The sequence below is a fragment of the Trachypithecus francoisi genome, unplaced genomic scaffold (genome assembly GCF_009764315.1).
Source record: "Trachypithecus francoisi isolate TF-2019V2 unplaced genomic scaffold, Tfra_2.0 Lachesis_group7, whole genome shotgun sequence".
In the NCBI taxonomy this organism is placed as follows: domain Eukaryota; kingdom Metazoa; phylum Chordata; class Mammalia; order Primates; family Cercopithecidae; genus Trachypithecus; species Trachypithecus francoisi.
This window is the reverse complement of record NW_022681472.1, coordinates 99,498,074-99,519,889: the sequence shown is the minus strand read 5'-3', so window position 1 is coordinate 99,519,889 and position 21,816 is coordinate 99,498,074. Positions and strand designations below refer to the sequence as shown.

The 21,816-nt window shown below is 62.6% G+C and overlaps 2 protein-coding genes and 1 pseudogene across 6 annotated transcripts in view; 2 read left to right on the top strand and 1 right to left on the bottom strand.

Annotated features, from left to right (window-relative positions):
* The first annotated feature begins 1,522 nt into the window (after positions 1-1,522).
* On the top strand, positions 1,523-13,891 carry DGAT1 (diacylglycerol O-acyltransferase 1). 3 transcript variants are annotated; one of them, XM_033203072.1, is made up of 17 exons: positions 1,523-2,015; positions 7,080-7,167; positions 9,382-9,422; positions 9,530-9,615; positions 9,699-9,751; positions 9,883-9,988; positions 10,087-10,188; positions 10,280-10,354; positions 10,431-10,534; positions 10,625-10,645; positions 10,735-10,776; positions 10,859-10,903; positions 11,002-11,114; positions 11,195-11,260; positions 11,336-11,423; positions 11,530-11,592; positions 11,736-13,891. In XM_033203072.1, exons 1-17 carry the CDS (start codon positions 1,807-1,809, stop codon positions 11,889-11,891), a joined length of 1,458 nt encoding a protein of 485 aa, XP_033058963.1. In that variant the 5' UTR covers positions 1,523-1,806; the 3' UTR covers positions 11,892-13,891. The 3 variants fall into 3 exon arrangements, with proteins under 3 accessions (XP_033058963.1, XP_033058964.1, XP_033058962.1); XM_033203071.1 differs by having other exon boundaries at positions 1,524-2,015; positions 10,625-10,663; XM_033203073.1 differs by lacking the exon at positions 10,625-10,645.
* Positions 12,902-13,891, top strand: LOC117079314 (annotated as a pseudogene). Its single transcript, XR_004435362.1, has one exon. The product of XR_004435362.1 is annotated as an uncharacterized LOC117079314 (transcript).
* Positions 13,746-21,816, bottom strand: part of HSF1 (heat shock transcription factor 1) — a 26,490-nt gene continuing 18,419 nt past the window's right edge. The window contains exons 2-14 of one of the 2 annotated variants that reach the window (XM_033203069.1): positions 19,096-19,204; positions 18,543-18,679; positions 18,237-18,361; positions 17,058-17,133; positions 16,925-16,986; positions 16,718-16,814; positions 16,483-16,619; positions 16,076-16,357; positions 15,607-15,690; positions 14,711-14,816; positions 14,567-14,632; positions 14,424-14,493; positions 13,746-14,354 (exon numbers count right to left, since the gene is read on the bottom strand). In XM_033203069.1, the coding sequence (XP_033058960.1) occupies positions 14,149-14,354; positions 14,424-14,493; positions 14,567-14,632; positions 14,711-14,816; positions 15,607-15,690; positions 16,076-16,357; positions 16,483-16,619; positions 16,718-16,814; positions 16,925-16,986; positions 17,058-17,133; positions 18,237-18,361; positions 18,543-18,679; positions 19,096-19,204 (1,557 nt within the window). In that variant the 3' untranslated portion in view covers positions 13,746-14,148. The remainder of the gene's footprint in view (positions 14,355-14,423; positions 14,494-14,566; positions 14,633-14,710; positions 14,817-15,606; positions 15,691-16,075; positions 16,358-16,482; positions 16,620-16,717; positions 16,815-16,924; positions 16,987-17,057; positions 17,134-18,236; positions 18,362-18,542; positions 18,680-19,095; positions 19,205-21,816) is intronic. The other variant, XM_033203070.1, reaches the window with a different exon arrangement.

Genomic DNA, 21,816 nt, shown 5'->3' with positions numbered 1-21,816 from the left:
GCTGGTGGAACAGGATGGAGCTCAGAGGGGAGACTGACCAGTCCACAGGAGAGGACCCCACCTCAGGAGAAGCACCTGTTTGCCCCTGCTCACCCCAGAGGAATAGAGGTGTTTCTAGAGTCGGAGTCCTCAGAGAACCCCGGCATCCTGAGATCCAGGATGTTCTCACTCCATGCCTGTGCAATATGCACACCAAGCCAAGGTGGGCCACACCTGTGGCTGTTGCAGTTGAGTAGTTGCTTAATTTAACATACAAGGTGGCTGGGCTGGTGGCTCATACCTGTAATCCCAGCACCTTCAGAGGCTGAGGTGGGAGGATTGCTTGAGGCCAGGAGTTCAAGACCAGCCTGGGCAGAATAGTGAGACCCTGGTCTTTAGAAAAAATAACAGCAGGCGGGGCATGGTGGCTTGCACTTGTAATCCCAGCACTTTGGGAGGCCGAGGTGGGCGGATCACGAGGTCAGGAGATGGAGACCAGCCTGGCCAACATGGTGAAAGCTCGTCTCTACTAAAAACACAAAAATTAGCTGGGTGTGGTGGCACGCACCTGTAGTCCCAGCTAGTCGGGAGGCTGAGGCAGGAGAATCGCTTGAACCCGTGAGGCGGAGATTGCAGGGAGCTGAGATCACGTTACTGTACTCCAGCCTGGCGACACAGCGAGACTGTGTCTCAAAAAAAAAAAAAGAAAAAATAACAACAAACAACAACAGGGCGGTTGCACAGGCTGTGCAAATGCACAGAAGCCTCTTGAGTCCCGGCAATCCAGCGCCCCAGACTTCTGACATCCTGGAGAGGCTGGCCCAGGTTGGAAACTGGGAGGCCCTGAGAGTTGAGGGAAGTGGAGCTCCTTGTGGAGGGAGTGGGTGGGCCGAGGAGACACCACTAAGGGGCCTGCGCCCTCGCCCTCGCCCTCCTCTCGCCGGGCTCTGCAGGCGGGGAGGTGGAGAGCCTGGGAGTCGCGTGCAAGGCAGGCGTCCTGGTGACGCAGGGCCTGGTGCATTTCTCCAGCTTGGTCTTATGACCTGGCCCTTGTCTGACGTCCCCCAAGGTGAAGAAAAGCAGGTTCCTGCCGGGGTAACCAGAGGGCTCGCGGAGCACAAGCGCGCCAGGGACGTTACCGTAAGCTGCGCGCGCGGAAACCAACGCGCTGGGTGGCTGGCAACGCGAGCCGCCGCGGACACGGGCCTGGGCAGCTGGACCGTGGTGCACTAGGCGCTTCCTAAATGATTGCCCCGAGCGAGTCGCCGAGACCCCGTGTGTACACAAGTGGGACGAGGGGCGGGCGCACAGCGGCCAGGAAGCCGGGGCCTGGCGCACCCCGGACAGGACCCCGGGACCACGCGGCGGCGATGCGAAGTCCGTTCCTGCTGCACGCACTTGCAGCCCGCAGCCCCGGCCCAGGGAGCGACTACGGCTCCCAGGGTGCTCTGCGCCCGCGCGCCCGCGGCGACTACGGCTCCCAGAGTGCTCTGCGCCCGCGCGCCCGCGGCGACTACGGCTCCCAGGGTGCTCTGCTCCCCGTCAGCCTCTCCAGGCCCCGCCTCAGGTCGGCCTCGGACTACAAATGGACGTGAGAGGCGGCCGCCCGTTAGTTAGCGGCTCCGGAGCTCCGCGGCCGCGATCCTTGAGGCCTACGGGCACGACGCGGGCGGGTGGAACGCGCCGGTGGAGCGGGCACCCGGGCTACGGCGGCCGGCAGGGGGCGGCGGCGGCCGTTGCCGAAGGTCCGGAGGTGGGGCCGCGGGCCTCGGGCGCTGCGCAGCCGGCGGGCCTAAGCTTTGCCGCGGCCGGGCGCGGGCTGAGGCCATGGGCGACCGCGGCGGCGCGGGCGGCTCTCGGCGCCGGAGGACAGGGTCGCGGCCCTCGAGCCACGGCGGCGGCGGGCCTGCGGCGGCGGAGGAGGAGGTGCGGGACGCTGCTGCGAGCCCCGACATGGGAGCCGCGGGGGACGCGCCAGCCCCGGCCCCCAGCAAGGACGCAGACGCCGGCGTGGCCAGCGGCCACTGGGAGCTGAGGTAGCGAAGCGCCTGACCCCCTAACCTCTGACCCAGGGCCCCGCGACTTTCTGGGGTTGGCCGAAGCGCGAGCTCCGAGTCCGAGAACATGGGCCCTGGGCTAAGGGGGCACCGGTGTGCCCTATGGGCTCTGTGGGGAAACTGAGGTTAGAGGGGGGAGTCACCTGACAAGGTCACTGGGTAGGGGCTCCGGAGCTGGCCTTGGCCAGGCAGAGGGGAGCCAGCAGGGGTCCCGCGTTCAGATCCTCTTGGGTCTGTGCGTCCTCAGGGGCTCCTGAGGAGCTTTTCGAGGGGCGGGCTGGTGGGGTCCCCGCCCTGGACCGTGTCCCCTTATCTGGAAGGAGTCAGATGAGATCTGGGCAGTTTGTGGTGATGGGTCCTTGTTGGTGCTCTGAGCGGTGCCTTGCAGGTAGGAGACTCCCGGAGGAGGGCTGGCCTGCCGGGGAGGGGCCAGCCGGAGCCCAGGCCTGTCAGAGGACGGGGGCATCAGCAGCTGCCCCAGACAAGGGACAGTGTAAGAGGCATTCTTGTCCTTGCAGACCCTCCTGAGAGTGGCTCCGTGGCCCATGCATTTCTCCAGTGGTTAGGCTGGCCTGGAGCACTGCTGATGTTGCCAGAACCAGCGTCTGCTGTAGGGACAGCGAGTTGGGTTCTGTGTTGAGACTTCCACCCTCCAGGTGGGGGGTGGGGTATTGGGGTGGTGGACATACCCGTAGGCGGGTACCCGGCTCAGCTGGATGACGGACAGAGAGCGGTGGAGGGAGAGAACCATGGCCCATGGGAAGGACTTGGCCAGCCTGGGCATTGGCTTCCTCCTCTAAGCTGGCCTTGAGCAATCCCCTTGCCACCCTCCATCCCCCTTTATGGCCTTTACCCTGGCCCAGGGACCCTCAGGGGCTTTGATTTAGAGGGCAGCTGAGGGCCTAGAGGTTATCAAGGTAGAAGTGGGCTGATTTTGGACATTTAGTTGGCAATGATTTGCTCTCTCAGTGAACAAGAACAGAGCTTTCCTTCACTGGGCACCATGGGAGGGGACTGGGGGAGGGCAGGCACTGTCGTGGCCCTCAGGGTGCTCAGTTCATCTGGGAGATAAGATAACCTCAGAAAGAGGCAGGCATGGAGCAGTGTGGACAAAGGTCAGGCACGGAGGCCATGAAGGCGCCGTGGGGAGGAGGGTGGCCCTCCTGAGAGGGGTGCTTGCCTGCTGTGGGTCTGGGGTGCTGGTGAGGGAGGCTAGCCTAGACACCTCCTGCCTGAAAAGGAGGTGTGGCTCCTGGAGTTACCCTCTCTCTAGGAGGCAGGGGGGATGGCTACATGACCTGTGGAGGACGTAGGAATTGAGATCTCTTTCTTTTTCTTTTTTTTTTTTTTTTTTGAGACAAGTTTTGCTCTTGTTGCCCAGGCTGGAGTGCAGTGGCAGAGTCTTGGCTCACTTCAACCTCTGCCTCCCAGGTTCAAGAGATTCTCCTGCCTCAGCCTCCTGAGTAGCTGGGATTGCAGGCACGTGCCACCACACCCGGCTAATTTTGTATTTTTGGTAGAGGTGGGGTTTCTCCATGTTGGTCAGGCTGATCTAGAACTCCTGAACTCAGGTGATCCACCTGCCTTGGCCTCCCACAGTGCTGGGATTCTAGGTGTGAGCCACCGCGCCCAGCCGGGAATTGAGTTTTTTTAAGTGTGAGATGAGGGTAGTCCCAGCTTTGGGCCAAGCTGCCATCCGGGGGTAGACAGGGGAGAGTAGTCACCTTCCTGCTTTGCAAACCAGCGAGCCTTTCCTGTGCTTCTGCTGGTGTGGGATGGGTGCAGAGCTCGTGGGAGAGGCCTGGTGAGTCCCTGTCCCTGCCATTGAGGTAGTCTCTCCTTGGGAAGAGGGGCAGTAGATGGCAGAGGTGAGGCCTTCCTGGGACTGGAGGCTGAGACCAAAAGTCTATCTGCTTCTGGGTCTCCAGGACTTGCAGTCCATGTGTGCTTGTCCCTCAGACCTGAGGATCCAGCAGGGCTTGGGGCCCCACTGGCTGTGGCCACTGGACTCTTCTCCCTGCTCTCTGGGTCAGGCCTTGCTCTGCCTGCCCTCCTGGAACTTGGCCTCTAGCGCACCCCCTTGTCAGCCTCACAGCCTCCCTCCCTCCCACTTCCTGCAGCTCCTGGCCCAGCCCAGCCTTTCCTCTCTGCCGCTTCCTCATTACCCCTTGAGCTTGGGGCCTCTTCCCCTCACGGACACTTCCTGCTCACCTAGGGCTGGGCTCTGGGTGTGAGCTGCTTTCTTCCGGCCCCGCGGCAAGGTGAGGCTATGAGGCAGGCAGGAGAGAGCACCCCTTTCTGCTCTGCCTGCGGCTCACTCCCGCCAGGCTCTTTGCACACACCCAGCAGCCCTCTGCTCACAGGCACCCCAGTCGGGGCCTTCCGGTTTCTGGCTTCTCCCAGGGTGTTTTGTCCCTGAGGTGTCCTCTCTGACTCTCCCTTCCTCTCTCCAGCAGGGTCTGCGAGGTGCAGGGAGCCTGCCCCAACCATCTTGAACCCAGGCCCAGCCCAGAGGCCAGAGGGAAGCAGGCGGCAGCTGGGAGCAGAGCTGGGCTCTGCCCCCTCCTCATTATGTTTGGCCCTGGAGCTGCACTGTGTGGGCCCCATGTGTGGGACTCACTGGGACCTGTGCCTTTGGACACACTTTGAACCTGGAGACAGGGTGGCGGGTGGGCGTGTGCCAAGGTCTCAGTGTTGCTGTGAGACTGAGAGGATCCTGCTGGCTGGGTGGGCCTGGGGCTGCAGGAGGGAGGGCAGGCTGCTCCGAGTCTTCTTGGACTAGGGAGTGGGTGCAGGGACAGCTGGAAGGTGCAGAGGCTTGGGCAGGCCCTCCAGTAGGTAAGAGGGTAGACAAAGGTGCTGTGGGCACAGGGGCAGATCCCGCCTCCGCATACTGCTCCATGCAGCCTGCCCTCTAGCCCACTTGCCCCTGGCCACACTGGCTGCTTGGAGTTCTGTGGACACTGGTGAACGGGGGCTTCCTGCTCATGGGGGCCTGTGAGGGGTAGGGGTAGTGCAGTGGGGATGCTGCCTCCTGGTAGGGCTGGTTAGGCCTGTGAAGGGCCTGAGGTGAGGGCGTGGCTGGGTTAAGGAAGGCCTTGGAAGCCTGTCGAGGGGCCCCTGAGAAAGCTTGTATAGGATTGCAGTGAGTTTTGGGAAGCACCACCCTTTTCCGACTCCTGTTTTCATCTTAGAGAGGCGCACGGATAAAGCCAGCATGGTGTCCTTGGTGGCAGGGGTCACACTGTTGTGAAACAGCTGTGGTTGGTAGGTTGTGGTACAAGAAGGCCAACCCTGAGGCTTGGAATTGTTCTGCTGAAAACAAATGGGCTTGAACTTTGGGAAGAGTGGGCAGTGGAGAGGCCCAGTCCAGCAGGCAGCTCAGAGAGGCTGCTGGGCAGCTGGGTCTCGTGCCCCTGCTCCTGTCTTGGTGCTGGGGCTCTTGCGGTATCCACACCCAGCCTCCTGGTTGTGGGCAGGCAATGAGTGGAGTAGGCTGGGGAGATGAGCCAAGGGCCATGGTCAGTTGGGAAGGCAGCTGCCAACTTGGGGAGGGGGTAGGAGGGAGGCTCAGGTGGAGACTACAGCCTCACTGTATGGCCCAAGATGGACCTGGTGGGTGGACACAGGATGCTCAGGCTAGAGCTGGGAGAAGCAGGGGCTGGGGTGGAGCTGCCTGCCCCTGTGTTCCAGTCTAGATGGGCAGAGGGAAAGGTGTGACCATCCTCCCTGCATGGCGGTTTTGTGGGACAGTGTAGACTTGTCAGGAACTGTGCAGGTGTAGATGGGGCAGGTGTTGCACCAACCTTGGTCTTGGGGGGCAAAGGTTGGGCTTGTTGGCATTGCCTCTTGGCCTCCCTGGCCCTTTGCCTCCTGGGCAGGGCCGTCTGACTGTCAACCCCAATCCTAGCTAGCTTGCCTTGGGCACCCTGAGGGCATCTGCCTCACGGGGCTCCTGCCATCACTCTTAGGCCCACTCTTCCTGCCTAGGGGCTCTGAGGGACAGATGTGTGTGGGAGGGAAAGGGAAGTCTGGCCTCTCCTCTTACAAAATTGAGGACTTGGTCAATGCTCTGTGTGGTTTCCTGGTGGCACGGTAGCTGGGTGGTGAGGTGGGCCTGCGGCTAGTGTATGTGAGCCAGCACTGCTTCCTAGGACATGTGGGGCCTGGCCAAGCTCCTGCTATCCTTGTCCTAGCTATATGGCAGTCCCTCTTCCACCTGTGTGGTATGCTGTGTGGTACCCTCCACCTGTGTGCTACCCTCTTCCACCTGTGCGGTATGCTGAGGACCACAGGCAGGGTCTGCCTGTGCCTCTCCAGCACTGGTTGGGAGATCATGGGTGGGCGCCCGCCTCTGTTGGAAGCCTTTTGGCCAGCAGGCACCTAGCCCTGGGTGGGTTCCTTTCAGCCCCCTCAGCCTGGGCTGGAACACATCACAAACAAGTGGATGCTACACCGGCACATGAGGGCCGGATCCCTGCCTCTGGGAAGGTGCATGTCAGGCTGGTGTGTGGCTGGCACTTGGCCTGCCTTTGCCAGTTTGAGCCTGCATGTCCAAGTGTGGGGACCCCTTGGCTCCCGGGTGCTGGGATGGGCCCACTGAATAGGGTGGACTCAACCCTCATCACTTGCTCCCCGCAGTGCTGGGCGGTGCCCCCTGGTCCATCCCCAGGTGGGACCCTGCTTGTGGCCCCAGTGCTAGTCCACAGCCAGAGTGCATGGCAGTGGCCAGAGGCCTCTGGAGAGTGAGACCTGGAGTGTCCAAGCTCCATGTAGGTCCAGTCCAGGCAGGGCCAGCTGAGCTTGCTTCTCCTGACTCTGACGTGCTCTTCCCACTGCTTGGAGGTGCAGGCTCTAGGGGTCCTGAGAGCTTTGCCCTCTGTAGGTCTTGAGGCCACAGTGTGGCTCTGCCTGGTTTCTCCTCCTGGTTGTAAATAGGGAGTGGGGCCTGAGGGCAGACGAGGAGGCTGGGGTGGGGGCCTGCGGGGGCGGCCCTGCCCTGCTGGTGTCCACTCAGCGGGTGCTTGTGTTGTGCTCTGTCAGGTGCCATCGCCTGCAGGATTCTTTGTTCAGCTCTGACAGTGGCTTCAACAACTACCGTGGCATCCTGAACTGGTGTGTGGTGATGCTGGTGAGTGGGACATGGTGTTGGGAGCAGGTCTAGGTCTAGGTGGGGCTCTGCCCCAGGTAGGCCTTTGCCTGGGAACAGGCTCTGCCACCCAGGGTGTCGGGGCTGGAGCCCCTGTGGGCTGGGGTGTGTGGAGCAGGCTGCACCTCCATGTGGCCACCAGCACTGGACTGTTGGGGAGGGGAGTGGCAGTAGCTGCCCCTGCTGTGGTCACTTGGGCGCCCGTGCACCATATACTTGCTGCTCCCCAGTGGATCCCAGGAGAGCCTGCAGATGTGGTGTGGGCGTGGGGAGGCCGAGCAGTGCCTGGCTGGAGCCTGTGTGTTGTGAGCTGGGTCTGAGGGGTGCAGGGCCTCCATGGAGGGCAGGGTGGAGGGGTCTTGCCCTAGGCTGGTGGGAGAGTGGACTGCATGCTCTGTGGACACAAGGCCCCTCTGGCAGGGGATGTGAGAAGAACTTGCTGTGCTATGCCACATGGCCTGTGTGGGTAAGGAACCCTGCAGGCCTGGCCAGTACTCTGCAGTCCTCCTGGCCCCTTCCCTCAGCTGTGGGTCCTAGGAGCCCCCCAGGAAGGTGATGAGATGGAGCCCTGTGCCATGTCTGAGGCCTGATGCCTCTGGGTCTGCTTCCCACTGGCACTTCGTGGGGTGGGGCTGCCAGCCTCACCCCAGAAGTAGTTGGAATCTAGGCCTCTAAGGGGCACCTGCAGGGCAGGTCACGGGCAAGGGCTGTCTGGGTCCAGCCTCCCCCACTCAGGGCTGATGTGGCTCGAGGCCTTTGACCTTCACCCAGGCGTGTCTGTCTCTGGCCTTGGGTGCTGCTCCTGTGGCTAACCACATGGAAGGGGCTCCACACATCCACACCCCCCACTGCCCATAGTCCTGGGAGGTTCCCTGGGGGTGGCCAGCTGTGGAGGCCCACGAGGCCTGGTGGCTGAGAAGCTGGCCAGGCAGGAGGACAGTGGGCCCAGCGCCAGCCCAGCACTCAGGAGACGCAGCCCATTCCTGGCCCAGGCTGGGCCTTGTCCAGCCCAGGCAGCACTGTGTGTTCTCCCCAACCCCTTGGGCCCGCCTGGCCCTTTGGTCCAGCCCTGAAGCCTTTTCCCTGCTTTGGCTCCCCCATGACCCCCAGCCCCGGGCGTGTGTCCCGCTCTGGGCTGCCTGTTGCATTCCCTCTGTGGCCTGGGCTTGGAGATGGGTACCGCCCATTGGCAGCTTTGGCACCTGCCTACTGTCAGCCCTCAGGAGAGGCCAGTGACAGTGTGGGCCACATGTCCGTGCAGAAGGCCTGTGTGTCAGCCCTGCAACCGGGGGAGGCGGGGCAGTGGCCCTTGTCTCTCTGAAGCAGTCTCCTCTCTCATGAAGCCTTCCCTGACCACCCAGGCAAGAGACCCTCAGTGTTTCCTTGCCAGCGACCCTTTTCCCCAGCACCAGTTCACCACCGCGTGAGGCCTGAGCTCTGGGTAGTAAGCCAGGTCTGTGGCATTGGGGCCCAGCTCATGGAGGTGTTGGTAGTGCTTGTAGATGGAGGAGGAGGTTCCTGTCCTTGCAGAGGGAGACCAAGCACCCAGCTCCAGGCTAGTCCCAGGAGGCTTTTCCCATGGGGGCTCAGTCCTGGGAAGTAGCTTTAGAGCCAAGTGTCGAAGGCTTGGAGGGCTGCAGGAAGCAGAAGAGGTAGGAGGGGCACAAGCCCTGGGAAGCACTCTAGGCCCAGCCCCCCTTGCCACACAGCTGGGCACTGCTCCTGCAGAGAAAGGGTAGGCAACTCCCTCTTTTCAGCCTGGGCCACCAGTGGGGACTGGTTCCTTAGGGCTCCGCTGTTCTGGGGCTGTCTGTGGTTGGTTGGCTGTGGGAGCCTGGGGTCCCTCACTGGCTCGGCTCAGGAGGAATGTGAGCAGCTTGGCAGCTGGTCTTTCTGCTCCTGAAGACCCAGGCGTCTGGCAGGGCTGGTTGGTCTTGCTGGCTGTGCCCTCCATGCGGGCCCCTCTGGTGTGATGGGGACAGGGAGGGACTTCCCCTTGCCCAGCACTGGTGTTGGCTGAGGTGGGTGCTGAGTCTCAGAGCTTGGCATGGAGACCAGACAGGGCTGGGTCTGCAAGCCTGAGGCTGCCACCCTGAGCTCAGGCTGGGGATGTGCCCAGAGGTGTTGGGAGGATCTGGGGTGAGTGCCCTGTGGCCAGGACTAAAGGGGCTGCACCCTCCTGTCCGTCCCTCGCAGATCTTGAGCAATGCCCGGTTATTTCTGGAGAACCTCATCAAGTGAGTGCCTTTGCCAGGTCCCAGCCCTGCCCCACCCATGGCCTGTCCAGGCCCTGCCCCGTAGCCCCACCTGCCACCCACTCAGGCCTCCATCCCTCCATCCCCAGGTATGGCATCCTGGTGGACCCCATCCAGGTGGTTTCTCTGTTCCTGAAGGATCCCTATAGCTGGCCCGCCCCGTGCCTGGTTATTGGTGAGCTGGGCTCTGAGGAGGGCCTTGGGTGGGGATCAGGCTGACATGGCCTTGAACCTGTGCCTTGGTGATTCTGTCCACAGCGGCCAATGTCTTTGCTGTGGCTGCGTTCCAGGTTGAGAAGCGCCTGGCGGTGGTAAGCAGTGCCCCTCACCTGTGTGTGCTTACTCTGCTGTGTGCGCTCCTGGGAGGAGCTGCTCCCTGGGCCTGGCAGCCCCTCCCCCAGGCAATAGGAGCCCTGGTTGAGTGCTCTGCCCCCCACTCCAGGGTGCCCTGACGGAGCAGGCGGGACTGCTGTTGCATGTGGCCAACCTGGCCACCATTCTGTGTTTCCCAGCGGCTGTGGTCTTACTGGTTGAGTCTATCACTCCAGGTGCGCCCCCATCCCACCCTGCCCAGCTGTCTTGGGCCAGCCACGGGCGTGGCCTCTGGCTGTGGCCCTGTGGAGGCCTGAGCCCACCTCTCCCACAGTGGGCTCCCTGCTGGCGCTGATGGTGCACACCATCCTCTTCCTCAAGCTCTTCTCCTACCGTGATGTCAACTTGTGGTGCCGCAGGGCCAGGGCCAAGGCTGGTAAGGGGCTGCCGGGGGCTGGGGCTGCCTGCTGAGGGGCTGGTCAGCAGCAGGGCCCCACCCCCTGCCTCCCACTCTGCTGTGTTCGTAGCCTCTGCAGGGAAGAAAGCCAGCAGCGCCGCTGCCCCGCACACCGTGAGCTACCCGGACAACCTGACCTACCGCGGTGAGGACCTCTGTGGGGCTGAGGTGCGGGGCACAGGCCGGGTCTGTTCTGGAACCAACCCCCATGCCCATTCCAGATCTCTACTACTTCCTCTTCGCCCCCACCTTGTGCTACGAGCTCAACTTTCCCCGCTCTCCCCGCATCCGGAAGCGCTTTCTGCTGCGACGGATCCTTGAGATGGTGAGGTTGGGGGCTGGGGGCGACCACTGGAGACTGGGGTCCTCCAGGCTAGCCAAGGCCTCAGCTGGCTGCTCTCTGGTTTCCCCCTAGCTGTTCTTCACCCAGCTTCAGGTGGGGCTGATCCAGCAGGTAAGTGGGGTGGGGCAGAGTTGGGTGCAGCTGGGTGTGGCTGGGAGCTGACACGGTGCCCTCCTTTGCAGTGGATGGTCCCCACCATCCAGAACTCCATGAAGCCCTTCAAGGTGAGCGGCCCAGGTGCTCCTGTGGCTGGGGTGGCTGGGGAGTGACTGGGAGCATGGCTGGCTGAAGGGCTTGTTTCTGCAGGACATGGACTACTCACGCATCATCGAGCGCCTCCTGAAGCTGGCGGTGAGTGCGGACAGGTGGCGCGGGGGTGGGACAGGAGGAGATGGTGGCATGTGGGGGAAGGTTCTAGAACTTGGTGCCCACCCCCACCCCCCTGCCAGGTCCCTAACCACCTCATCTGGCTCATCTTCTTCTATTGGCTCTTCCACTCCTGCCTGAATGCCGTGGCTGAGCTCATGCAGTTTGGAGACCGGGAGTTCTACCGGGACTGGTGGTGAGTGTCCCTGGGGTGTCCCTGGGGGCTGGGATGAGCCATGGTGTGCTCTGATCCCCCTGTGGTCTCTTGGCCCCTAGGAACTCCGAGTCTGTCACCTACTTCTGGCAGAACTGGAACATCCCTGTGCACAAGTGGTGCATCAGGTAGGTGGGGTGTGTGTGTGTGAGATGTGGAACATGGCCGTGAACCTGAACCCCTTTCCACACTCCCCTCTGCAGACACTTCTACAAGCCCATGCTTCGACGGGGCAGCAGCAGGTGGATGGCCAGGGTAGGGGTGTTCCTGGCCTCGGCCTTCTTCCATGAGGTCAGTGCTCTGGGGGACACCCTGCCTCATCCCTGGGCAGGGGTATGCCCACGGCAGGGATGGCTGGTTCCCCACTCCCTGACATCTTCTCTCCCTCCCACCTCAGTACCTGGTGAGCGTCCCTCTGCGAATGTTCCGCCTCTGGGCGTTCACGGGCATGATGGCTCAGGTGAGCGACTCTTACGTGGCCTCCTCACCCACTTACCCCCTGCCTGAGCCCCTGGGCTGACCCCCCCCCCCCATGCCCAGGGACCCTGGAGCCCCCAGCCCTGTGGTCACCATGGCTGACTGACTTGGCCCCTCATTCCCCAGATCCCACTGGCCTGGTTCGTGGGCCGCTTTTTCCAGGGCAACTATGGCAACGCAGCTGTGTGGCTGACGCTCATCATCGGACAGCCAATAGCTGTCCTCATGTACGTCCATGACTACTACGTGCTCAACTATGAGGCCCCGGTGGCAGAGGCCTGAGCTGCACCCAAGGGCCTGGCTTCTCACTGCCACCTCACACCCGCTGCCAGAGCCCGCCTCTCCTCCTGGGCCTTGAGTGCTGGGGATGGGCCTGGCTGCACAGCACCCTCCTCCTGTCCCAGGGAGGCCTCTCTGCCCCTATGGGGCTCTGTCCTGCACCCCTCAGGGATGGCGACAGCAGGCCAGACACAGGCTGATGCCAGCTGGGAGTCTTGCTGACCTTGCCCCGGGTCCAAGGATGTCAATAAAGTGCTGTCCAGTGACCTCGTCAGCCTGCCAGGGGCCTGGGGACTGGTGGGAGGTATGGCCACACCCACAAGGGTGATTGCCAGAGCCATGTGGACAGCTGTTCCAGGGGCCAGGAGGCCCGACGGTCCCAGGACCTGCTGGGGAGAGGCAGCTCCACTGCAGCAGGGTGGGCATGGCCGGTAGGGGGAGTGCAAGGTCAGGCAGACACCCCCATTCCCCACACTCCCCTACCTAGAAAAGCTCAGCTCAGGCGTCCTCTCCTGGCACTACCCCTGCTGGGTGTGAGGGAATCAGCACCCTGGCCCTTGGTGCAGGATGAGCCTGCTTGGCCAACGTGCACCCACCGTGCTCAGCCTCGGCTCGGGAAGAGGTCGCCCTGTGTTTGTTAGAAGTGGGCTCCAGCCAGGGTGGCCCAGGGATGGGCAGTCCACAGGGCCTTTCTGCTGTGGGTCTGGTGAGCCGAGGGGCTACAGTACACAATGGCTATGTCCATGGCTACTCGCCTTGGGGCAGGGCTCAGTTTGGCAGCCTCTTTCCTTCACTTGGAACCTGGGCAGCCAGGTGTGCGGGTGGCTCTCAGCTGCCCTCCACGAGGTTGGGGCACCCCTGATCCCCAGGCCTGCCTTGCCCTCTGCTCTTCTAGCACCAGGCTGGGCAGTGCAGACAGTGCAGCCTTCAGGACACCTTGTTTCCAGGCCCTGCAATCCACCAAGCTGGACAGATGGGGCCCCCCCTTGGTCACAGTGGGAGGTCAGGGGTAACCCCAGGGCCCTGCTGCTGCCTTACCTTGCTGGGGTGACTGCTTGATTAAAGATCCCAAGACTGGACCAGGCCCTGGTGCCCCCCGACCTGCAGCTGTGGCCCAACAAGGCAGGTGTTTGAGAAGGCCCTGCACCGGGTCCCAGGACTGCACTAGGGGCCTCATTGGCAACCTGCTGGACTGTGGTGGTGTCGGGGGAGGGCGGGCTACCTTGGTATCCTTCCCCTACCCCAGTGGGGGCTGGTGGGCCCTGAGGTGGAGGCATTTCCTTGGCCCTGCTGAGGATGGTAGTAGTGGGTGAGCTCCTGGTAGGGGGACAGGTGTGGGTTCGACTCCTCCATCCCACATAGGCTCCTGTGCCTCTCCCCACCTGTTGGCCAATGGAGCTCGAGAACAAGCTGTTGCTGCCAGATAAAGCAGCAAAGCCTGCTGCACTGCCCACCCCCGGCCCCTTCCCTTCCTCCACCAGGCTGAGTGGAAAACCCTGAAGCTACGGGACAGGCTCCTGTTGCCTGTGCCTACATAGGAGGGTGCGGGCTGTGGTAGGAAGACAGTGTGCCTGCCCTGCATCCCCTGTCCCTGAGTGCAAACACCCTGGGAAGGGGGTTCCTAGTGGTCTTCTGACAGGAGACCGGCAGGGCCAGGGTGCCCACCCCGGTCCCTCAATAAAGAACTGGGAGCAAATGCTGGTCCTGCGGAGTTGGGCAGGCATGGGGCTACCTGCAAGCATCCGCCTTCCCCCAGGGGGTCACTGCAGCCCAGCCCTTCTGTGCCCTGGGCCCCTCCTCACTGCACCCCCACCCACCGTACCACCCTGGGACAGAGGAAACACGTGGGAGGCCACCGCATAGAGCCTGTCTGTTTATAGATCTCTGCCTGTCTTGTCCATCCGTCCGTCCATCCACCTGTGTGTATATATCTGTATATCTCTATGGAACAGGGAATGGGACAGTTGTGTAAAAATCCAAAATACAATTCTGATTATGAACAACCTGCAGGGTCAGTCCAGGTGTGGCTACGAGCCCCGACCAAACCACAGGACACGGGCTGGGGGAGGCAGACTGGCAGGCCGGGGTGACCCTCCTGACCAGAGGTGCTGCCCAGATCTGAGCCCGTTTGTCCTACTGGGGCTATGGTGGCCAACTCACCAGTGCCCAGGACCTCGAGGCTGCCTCGCCTCCCCAAGGCCAGCCCTGCACTGGGGGTGGGGGTGGGCAGGCCACGGCTGGCCCAGCTCCTCCGGGGCATCTAGGAGACAGTGGGGTCCTTGGCTTTGGGAGGCTCTGAGCCTGTCAGCAGGGAGATGGTGGGGTCCTCTGCGAAGCCATCCCCTTCAGAGAAGTAGGAGCCCTCTCCCAGCTCAAACAGCACCGGCAAGTCGCTGCTCCCGGTGTCCACGGAGCCGGGGTCCAGCAGGAACAGTGGCTGCGCTGTGTAGTGCACCAGCTGCTTCCCTGCGGGGGTGGGGGTGTCAAGGCGGTGGGGGGTCGGGGCAGAGAGGGGGCTGGTGGGACTTGGCTCACCTGAATCCGGGCTGCTGTTCTCTGCCTCGGGAGGCCTGGGGGGCTCCTGGGGAGACAGGAGCTCTTGGATCTGTGGGGTGGAGATGGTATCATGAGCGCTCCTGCTGGTCTTGTTCCCCCTCACCCCCCGCCCGCCTACGCACACTGGCCAGGCTGCTGTCAAGGTCAGGCAGGCTCATGTCGGGCACGGTCACCGAGGGGCTGAACAGCTGCGGAGGAGGGAGGGAAGTCAGAACAGCACCGGGGGCGGGGCGGGGCGGGGTGGGGCGGGACAGGACGCGACTCACGTCCAGCAGGGCACTGGTGTCCACGCTGAAGCCGTGGCTGCTCAGCATGGTCTGCAGATTGTCCAGGTTGGAGTCCATAGCATCCAAGTGATCACTGAGCTCATTCCTGGCCCGGGATGAGGGGGTAGCTGAACCAGTGCTCCACGCCCCACACCCTGATGCACTCCTGTGGGAGAAGGGCTCCCCTTGACTGTATCCCCCAGGCCGCACCCCCGTGTATGCCTGCACAGGCTGGAGGGGGCAGTGCATTCGAGGACCGCCTGGAAGGTGGTGGAGGCTCTGTGCCCTCTGGGGTGCGGCTGGGCCCATGCTGGGCATCCCTTCGCCATGAGGGCCTGGAGGCCTTGGTGGTGGAGGACCCAGGAGACAAGGGGTGTATTCAGCTCTAGTACGAGGATCAGGGATTTCAGTTTTCAGGGTTGGTGAGGCTTCCTGTAGCATTGGGAAAACGGCTGGGGCTGTGCTCAGTGTGTGGGGGGGCTCAGTCCCTGCCCTGGTGCTGCTGTGGGAGTGAGACTCACGGTCTGGTGGCTGTGACCAAGAAAGCACTAGGCCATGGGGCACACCTGGGCCATGGGACAGGCAGCCAGGCCGGGTACCAGAGGTGCCCTGGAGACCCCGCCTGGCAGGAAGTGCAGTCAGCACCGCAGTTTGGATCCTGCCAGCACCAGAGGCCGTGCCAGGCCAGGGAGACCTGTCCCTGTCACAGGCAATGACCACAGGCCCATGGCCAGGGGAGCCATGATGACATTGAGCCCCAGCCACAGAGGAGCTTAGAACGATGCCGCCCAGACCCGATGCTCATGCCCCGTCAGGCTGGGTCTGGTCCACGGTCGTGTGGGAGGGCCCGAGCTCTGGCAGGGCCCTCCTCCCACCCCAGTGGGGTCAGCGCTAACCCTGGCTGGACTCGGCCATGCGGAGAGGAAGAGGGGTAGGGGAAGAGGCGGGCGACCCCAGACATCTGTGGAGTGCGAGCCAAACTGCAAGATACAAAAACAAGAGCCCCCATTGCAGGCAGGGGCTGGGCAAGCCTGGGGGTGTGGAGGCCAGGCCCCGCTCACCATCTCCTGCCATCTGTCTGGGCAGCACGACCTGCCAGGACCTGTGGCCTGTGGCGAGAGGGTGGCAGCAGCAGGAGGGGTGGCTGAGAGCAAGGCCCAGCAGCCTGCCCGGACACGCCCTTGGCTTCTGTGGCGTTTGGGATTGTGGGGTGATCTGTTTGGCACCTGTCTCCCTCCCCAGCCCCGAGCTCCGAGGTTAGGGGTAGGGTCCTGCCTTGCCAGCTGCCCTGCTCAGCCCTCTGGGACAGTCTGAGCTGAAGCCCAGGGCTGTGCCTCCAGGGGCTGTGGGTGGGGCGGCACTCACTTGTCCAGGCAGGCTACGCTGAGGCACTTTTCAGGGGTGGAGGTGGGCGGGGGTGAGGGAGGCCGGCCCTCGGTGTCCGTGTGGCCCCTGGCGTCCATGAGGGCTGTGGCGGAGGCGGGGGTAGGTTCACTCTCCCGCAGGATGGAGTCAATGAGGGCGGTCGGGGACAAGAGGGTGTCCACGGAAGATGGGCGCCCGGGACTCGCCTCCTCTACCCGGGGGCTCTGAGGCGGGCTGGGGGGCTCCTCCTTGACACGCACCAGAGGGCTGCTGGACAGGGGCCTGGACACGAGGGGGCCACGTTAGCTGGTGTCTTGGCCAGCCCCACCTCATCCCCAACTCTGCCCTGGGCCCACAGGGGCTCGCCTCGTCGGGGGACAGGATGGCTGGGGTGATGCGGCCCCCACCTCTCGTCTATGCTCCCGCCGGGGGAGGCCACGGGGCTGGCAGGCGCCAGCTCGGTGATATCGGAGATGATGGGTCCGGAGTTGGCCACAGAATCGGGGGCGTAGAGGCTGGAGCTACTGTAGGCCGGGGAGGGGGCCTGCAATCAAAGGCAGGAGGCTCGTGCAGCGCCAGCTGGGGCAACACACCCCACTGCCGCCCGCACGCCTGGACGGGTGCCCTGCCTCCAGCACTCACCGAGTAGGGGCCCGAGCCGTGGACGTGCTCCAGGGAAAACTGCCGGCCATACTTGGGCATGGAATGTGCTGAGCCACTGTCGTTCAGCATCAGGGGGCTGTGGGGAAGGGTGCAGGTCAGCCGCCGCCCCCCACCTCGGGGCACAGCTGACAGAGGAGGACGGCCCTGGGCCCCGGGTGGTGGATGCAGGCGTCCCCAAAACCTCACATCTTTCTCTTCACCCCCAGGATCCGGTTTGACTGCACCAGTGAGATCAGGAACTGAATGAGCTGTGGGGAGAGAGGACACAGTCACCCTGGCCCTTGTGGGGCCCCCGCCGGCCCTCTGGCCCTGCCCCCACCTTGTTGACGACTTTCTGTTGCTGGGCATGCTTCTGCCGAAGGCTGGCCACCTCCCGCCACAGAGCCTCATTCTCACTGCAACAGACCAGGCTGGGTCAGTGGAGCCCAATCCCAGGAGCGCCAGGGCTGAGGGAGCCCCACAGACCCTCCCCGTCCACCAGGCAGGAGCAGGGGTAAGTGTGACCATGTCTGGCCTGGCCCACCCCAGGATGAGAACTGCTGTGTGGAGGGGCTGGGGGCCAGGGCCAGGGCTTGCTGGTCCCACTGCCCCTCTCCCTGCCGGGAACACCTGGTGTCAGGTAGGGTGTTGGGGACAGGAGCACCAGGATCCAGGTGCACCCGGATCCTGGCATCCATCCTGGCCAACACCTGGAGGGCTGCCTTGGACACAGGCCAGGAGCAGACCCTTGAGCCGCCCTTCCGCCTGAGAAGCCAGGTTGAGGGAGGACGGTTCTTCAGGCTGCGACACCGGCTGTCCCGTGTCCTGCAGGTGCTCAGGGCCAGGCCTGGAAGTGGCTCAGAGGTGGCCCCACGAGGTGGCCCCATGGGGTGGGGAAGAGCTGTCCCCAGCCAGTTGAGCAGGGCCGTGAGCGCGCTCCTGCTGCTCTGGGAGGCTGAGCCCCACCAAGCCTGTGAGTCTTCTTGGGGCCAACTAGGTTGGGGTTCCCGCAGGCCTGGAGCCCCAAAGTGGATGCGAGACCTGAGCCAGCCTTGCGAGGTGGGCTTGCCTCAGTTTCTCAGGTGCCACTGTGTGTCAGTCCCCTGCTAAGGTTTCCCCAGAGCCGCAGGGTCCTGGTGAGGAGGGGCTGGAGGGCTAGCTCCATAGGCCCAGGCAAGTGTGGGGCAGAGGTTCCAGGAAGGGCCTGAGATGCATCTGACCCCAGGCCCGAGGTGGGTGGGGTGGGTCTGCTGTGCAGGGCTTGTCCTCAAAATTAGGCTGGTAGGTCCCGCCAAGCTCGGAGGCCAGGATGGCCCAGAGGGCGCTGGGGCTGTGCAGAACAGGGGACCCTCCCAGCCCCTTCTGCATGTGGAGAACGGCAGCCATGGGCGGTGGGGCTGGGGCAGAGGCCCAGGGTAGATCTGGGTGGAGCAGGAGGTGGGGCTGAGCACCTGGAGCCCTGGACATGGCCCTGCCCCACAGCACCCGCTGTGGCCCACGGTGCTGGTGTGGGACTTACTGCTTCATGGCCAGGAGCTTGGAGTCCATGCACTCCTGCTTCCCCTTCATCAGCTGCACGTCCGTCAGCAGCTTGGTGACACTGTCCTGGCGGATCTTTATGTCTTCACTCTTCAGGGTGGACACCTGGATCCCCGAGAGGGACAGGGGTCACTGAAGCGGCCCGGGAGCTTGGCAGGCTCAGGCTCGTCCACTGCAGCCGGGTCCCTCAGGAAGCGGGCAGGCTGGGGTGGGAACTCTCAGGGAGGGCCGGGCGGGGAGAGCCATGGCAGGCGAGACTGGGCGAGGGTGCGGGGCCGGGACTCACACTGGTGACTTTCCTCTTGATGTTCTCAAGGAGCTGCTCCTGGCCGCGCAGGAAGCACGGGTGCTGGAACTCCGTGTCATCTCTCTCTGGCTTGACCAGGCCACCCTGCTCGATGTGGACCACTTTCCGGAAACCATCTGCACATAGCAGGGAAGGGGGCGGCTCTGCTTCAGGGCAGGACGAGACCCCTCGAAGAGCGGCCACTGCCCTGGGAGGCTGCTGCAGGGCTTGGCCACGGTCAGACCCCGCCCTGCCCCTCAGAGCCCACGCCTGGTGGCTGGGTGGTCTTGGTCTAAGTGAGACCCTGTGTCCCCACGGGGCTCCCCACGCCCGATACACGTGGAGTATAGCTCGGGCTTCACAGTTCTTCCCTGGAGACCCCAGGTTCATACCCACGAGGACCCTCCCCCTTGGAAGAGGCAGCTGCCCCCGGCCTCCAGGCTTGCTGGGTTCCATGGCATGCCCTTAGCCAGCACAGGGGGCTCCGTCCTTCATCCACAAGGTCCTCCTGCGTCTGCAGGTCTGCCTCCCGCACCTGGGAGTCAGCACTCACACATGTTGAGCTGCCGCACGAAGCTGGCCATGTTGTTGTGCTTGAAATACTTGGGCAGCACCTCCTTGGCAAACTGGCCCTGGTCGAACACATGGAAGCTGTTCCCACTCTGAAAGGGAGACACGGTGGGTCACGCGTGGTGGCAAGAGGCAGTGTGCCCAAGCCACCCTTCCCCAGGCCACCCCTTCTGGAGCGCAGGCAGTGCACATTCCACCTGATGGGGCTGGGGCCATGGGAGGCCCAGGGGGCTGGCGGGAGGCGAGTTCGTTCCTGGGACCACCTGCCACACGGGCCTCATCTGTGCAGCGTGACCTGCATCCTCACTGTGAGGCCCAGGACTGGGCGGTGGGCAGATGCGGGGCCTTCCTTAAAGCCGGGAAGCCCCTCCCCAGGGGTTCTAGAGAAGGCCACGTTTCCACTCACAAAGCACCTGCCGCACTCTGGCCATGCCCATGGGATGGGTGTTTAAGCAGGACATTTCCCTTAGGAACAGCAAAGGAAATTGAGTCCTGACTTCATTACTCCAGAGGAAAACACATTTGCGTTCAGAAATCCAAATTCATTCTTGTTTTGTGACGTCAGACAAGAAACAGAGACAGTCAAACACTGAATATATTCTTCCTCTTCCATTTCTCTCCCAAGCTCAGGCCCAGAGCTATCAGGAGGAGCTGGCGAGGGAGGCATCCCTGCTGGCCATGGCCACAGTGGCTCAGAGGGGGCACTGAAGGCTTAGGGGACAGCGAGAAGCCCACACGGCGGGGAATGGGGGCCTGAAGCAGGGCCAGAGAGAGGTGAGGGGTATCTGCAGAGGAAGGGGCGGCTGACCCAGTGAAGAAACTGGGGAAGGGCAGTGGGGCAGATTTCTCCCTGCCAGGGAAGGGAGCTGCAGATGCAAACAGGGAAAAAAGCCAGAAAAACCCCATGGTATGGCACTAGAAGTGGAGAACCACTTTCCAATATAGAGAGACGTGAAATCAACAGGGATGTGCGTGTGTTAGGGAGGGAAGTCATGGAAAGGACCTAAGGCAGCAGGACAGAGATGGTGAAAAACGCCAACTTTCCAGACTCTGAAAATTAACCAAAGAATTACAGTAGCACGGGGAGCATTTATTCCAGAAAAACAGCTGAATCTTAGTAAGAACAGTGGGCTGTGTGAACTTTTTTTTTTTTTTTTTTTTGAGACGGAGTCTCGCTCTGTCGCCCAGGCTGGAGAGCAGTGGCCGGATCTCAGCTCACTGCAAGCTCCGCCTCCTGGGTTTACGCCATTCTCCTGCCTCAGCCTCCCGAGTAGCTGGGACTACAGGCACCCGCCACCTCGCCCGGCTAGTTTTTTTTGTATTTTTTAGTAGAGACGGGGTTTCACCATGTTAGCCAGGATGGTCTCGATCTCCTGACCTCGCGATCCGCCCGTCTCGGCCTCCCAAAGTGCTGGGATTACAGGCTTGAGCCACCGCGCCCGGCCCTTTTTTTTTTTTCTGAGACCGGGTCTTGCTCTGTTGCCCAGGCTGGAGTGCATTGGCACGAACACGGCTCACTGCAGCCTCCGCCTCCCAAGTTCAAGTGATTCTCGTGCCTCAGCCTCCCAAGTAGTTGACTACAGGCGCCACCACGCCCGGCTAATTTCTGTATTTTTAGTAGAGATGGGGTTTCACCATGTTGCCCAGGCTGGTCTTGAATTCCTGACCTCAAGTGATCCGCCCACCTCGGCCTCCTGCAGTGCTGGGATTACAGACGTGAGCCACCGTGCCCGGCCAGGCTTGGCGGCATTTTAACATGCCCTATTCCCACTCCATCTGCAGCCCTGAAAACCAACAGCTGCAGTCCCCGTGGGAACCAGTGTCCTGGCAGCTGCTGCGGGGTGGGCCAGGGCTTGGGCTCCTCCAAGGCCCCATTCCCAGAGGCCTGGCAGCATCTGCCTAGGAGTCCACGCACAAGGCTGGCTCTGATTTGACTTGAAGCTCTCCGGAATAAAAAAGCTGTTTGCCTAGGCGTGCTTGTTGAAACATTTAGAGGCGATTTTTGAACGCTGTGGCTGCCTGAGGCAGTGCCCGGCCGCTGGGGAGAAGGAGGCACCACTAGGGGCTCTGAAAAGCTCTGAGATATTCCAGGACATCTCGCAGCCATACACGTGTGGGCCAGCCCTGAGCTCTCACTTCTGGCTGACCTTGAGCTCTGCGTAAGCAGGAAGGGAAGCATAGTCGGCTTGTCCACGGCCTGGCCAAGCGCTGAAGGCGTCCCCAGTACACACACAGCCCCCAAAGACGGGGACTCGCTGGCTCCAAGCCTCGAGAACATTTCCGCCCCGTCACGACCCACATCAGTGAACGGAACAGAGACTGCAGTGGCCATCAAGAAAGAACAGAACCTTTACAGAAGCAGTCCCGAAAAGCTACCTGGCCGATAACCACAACAAACAGCAGCAGTGACAAATCCTGGGGAGGCGGGGGAGTCCGAGCTCGAGCTGCCACTCTCAACCTGTGAGAGCTCCAGTTCTCCAGCCGGCTGTGCTGGCTCACGCCTGTGGTCCCAGCACTTTGGGAGGCCAAGGCGGGTGGGTTGGTTGAGCTCAGGAGTTGGAGACCGGCCTGGGCAACATGGCAAAACCTCGTCTCTAGTAAAAATACAAAAATTAAATGGTGTGGTGGCGCACACCTGTCATCCCAGCTACTCAGGAGGCTGAGGTGGGAGGATCCCTTGAGCTCTGGAGGTGAAGGTTGCAGT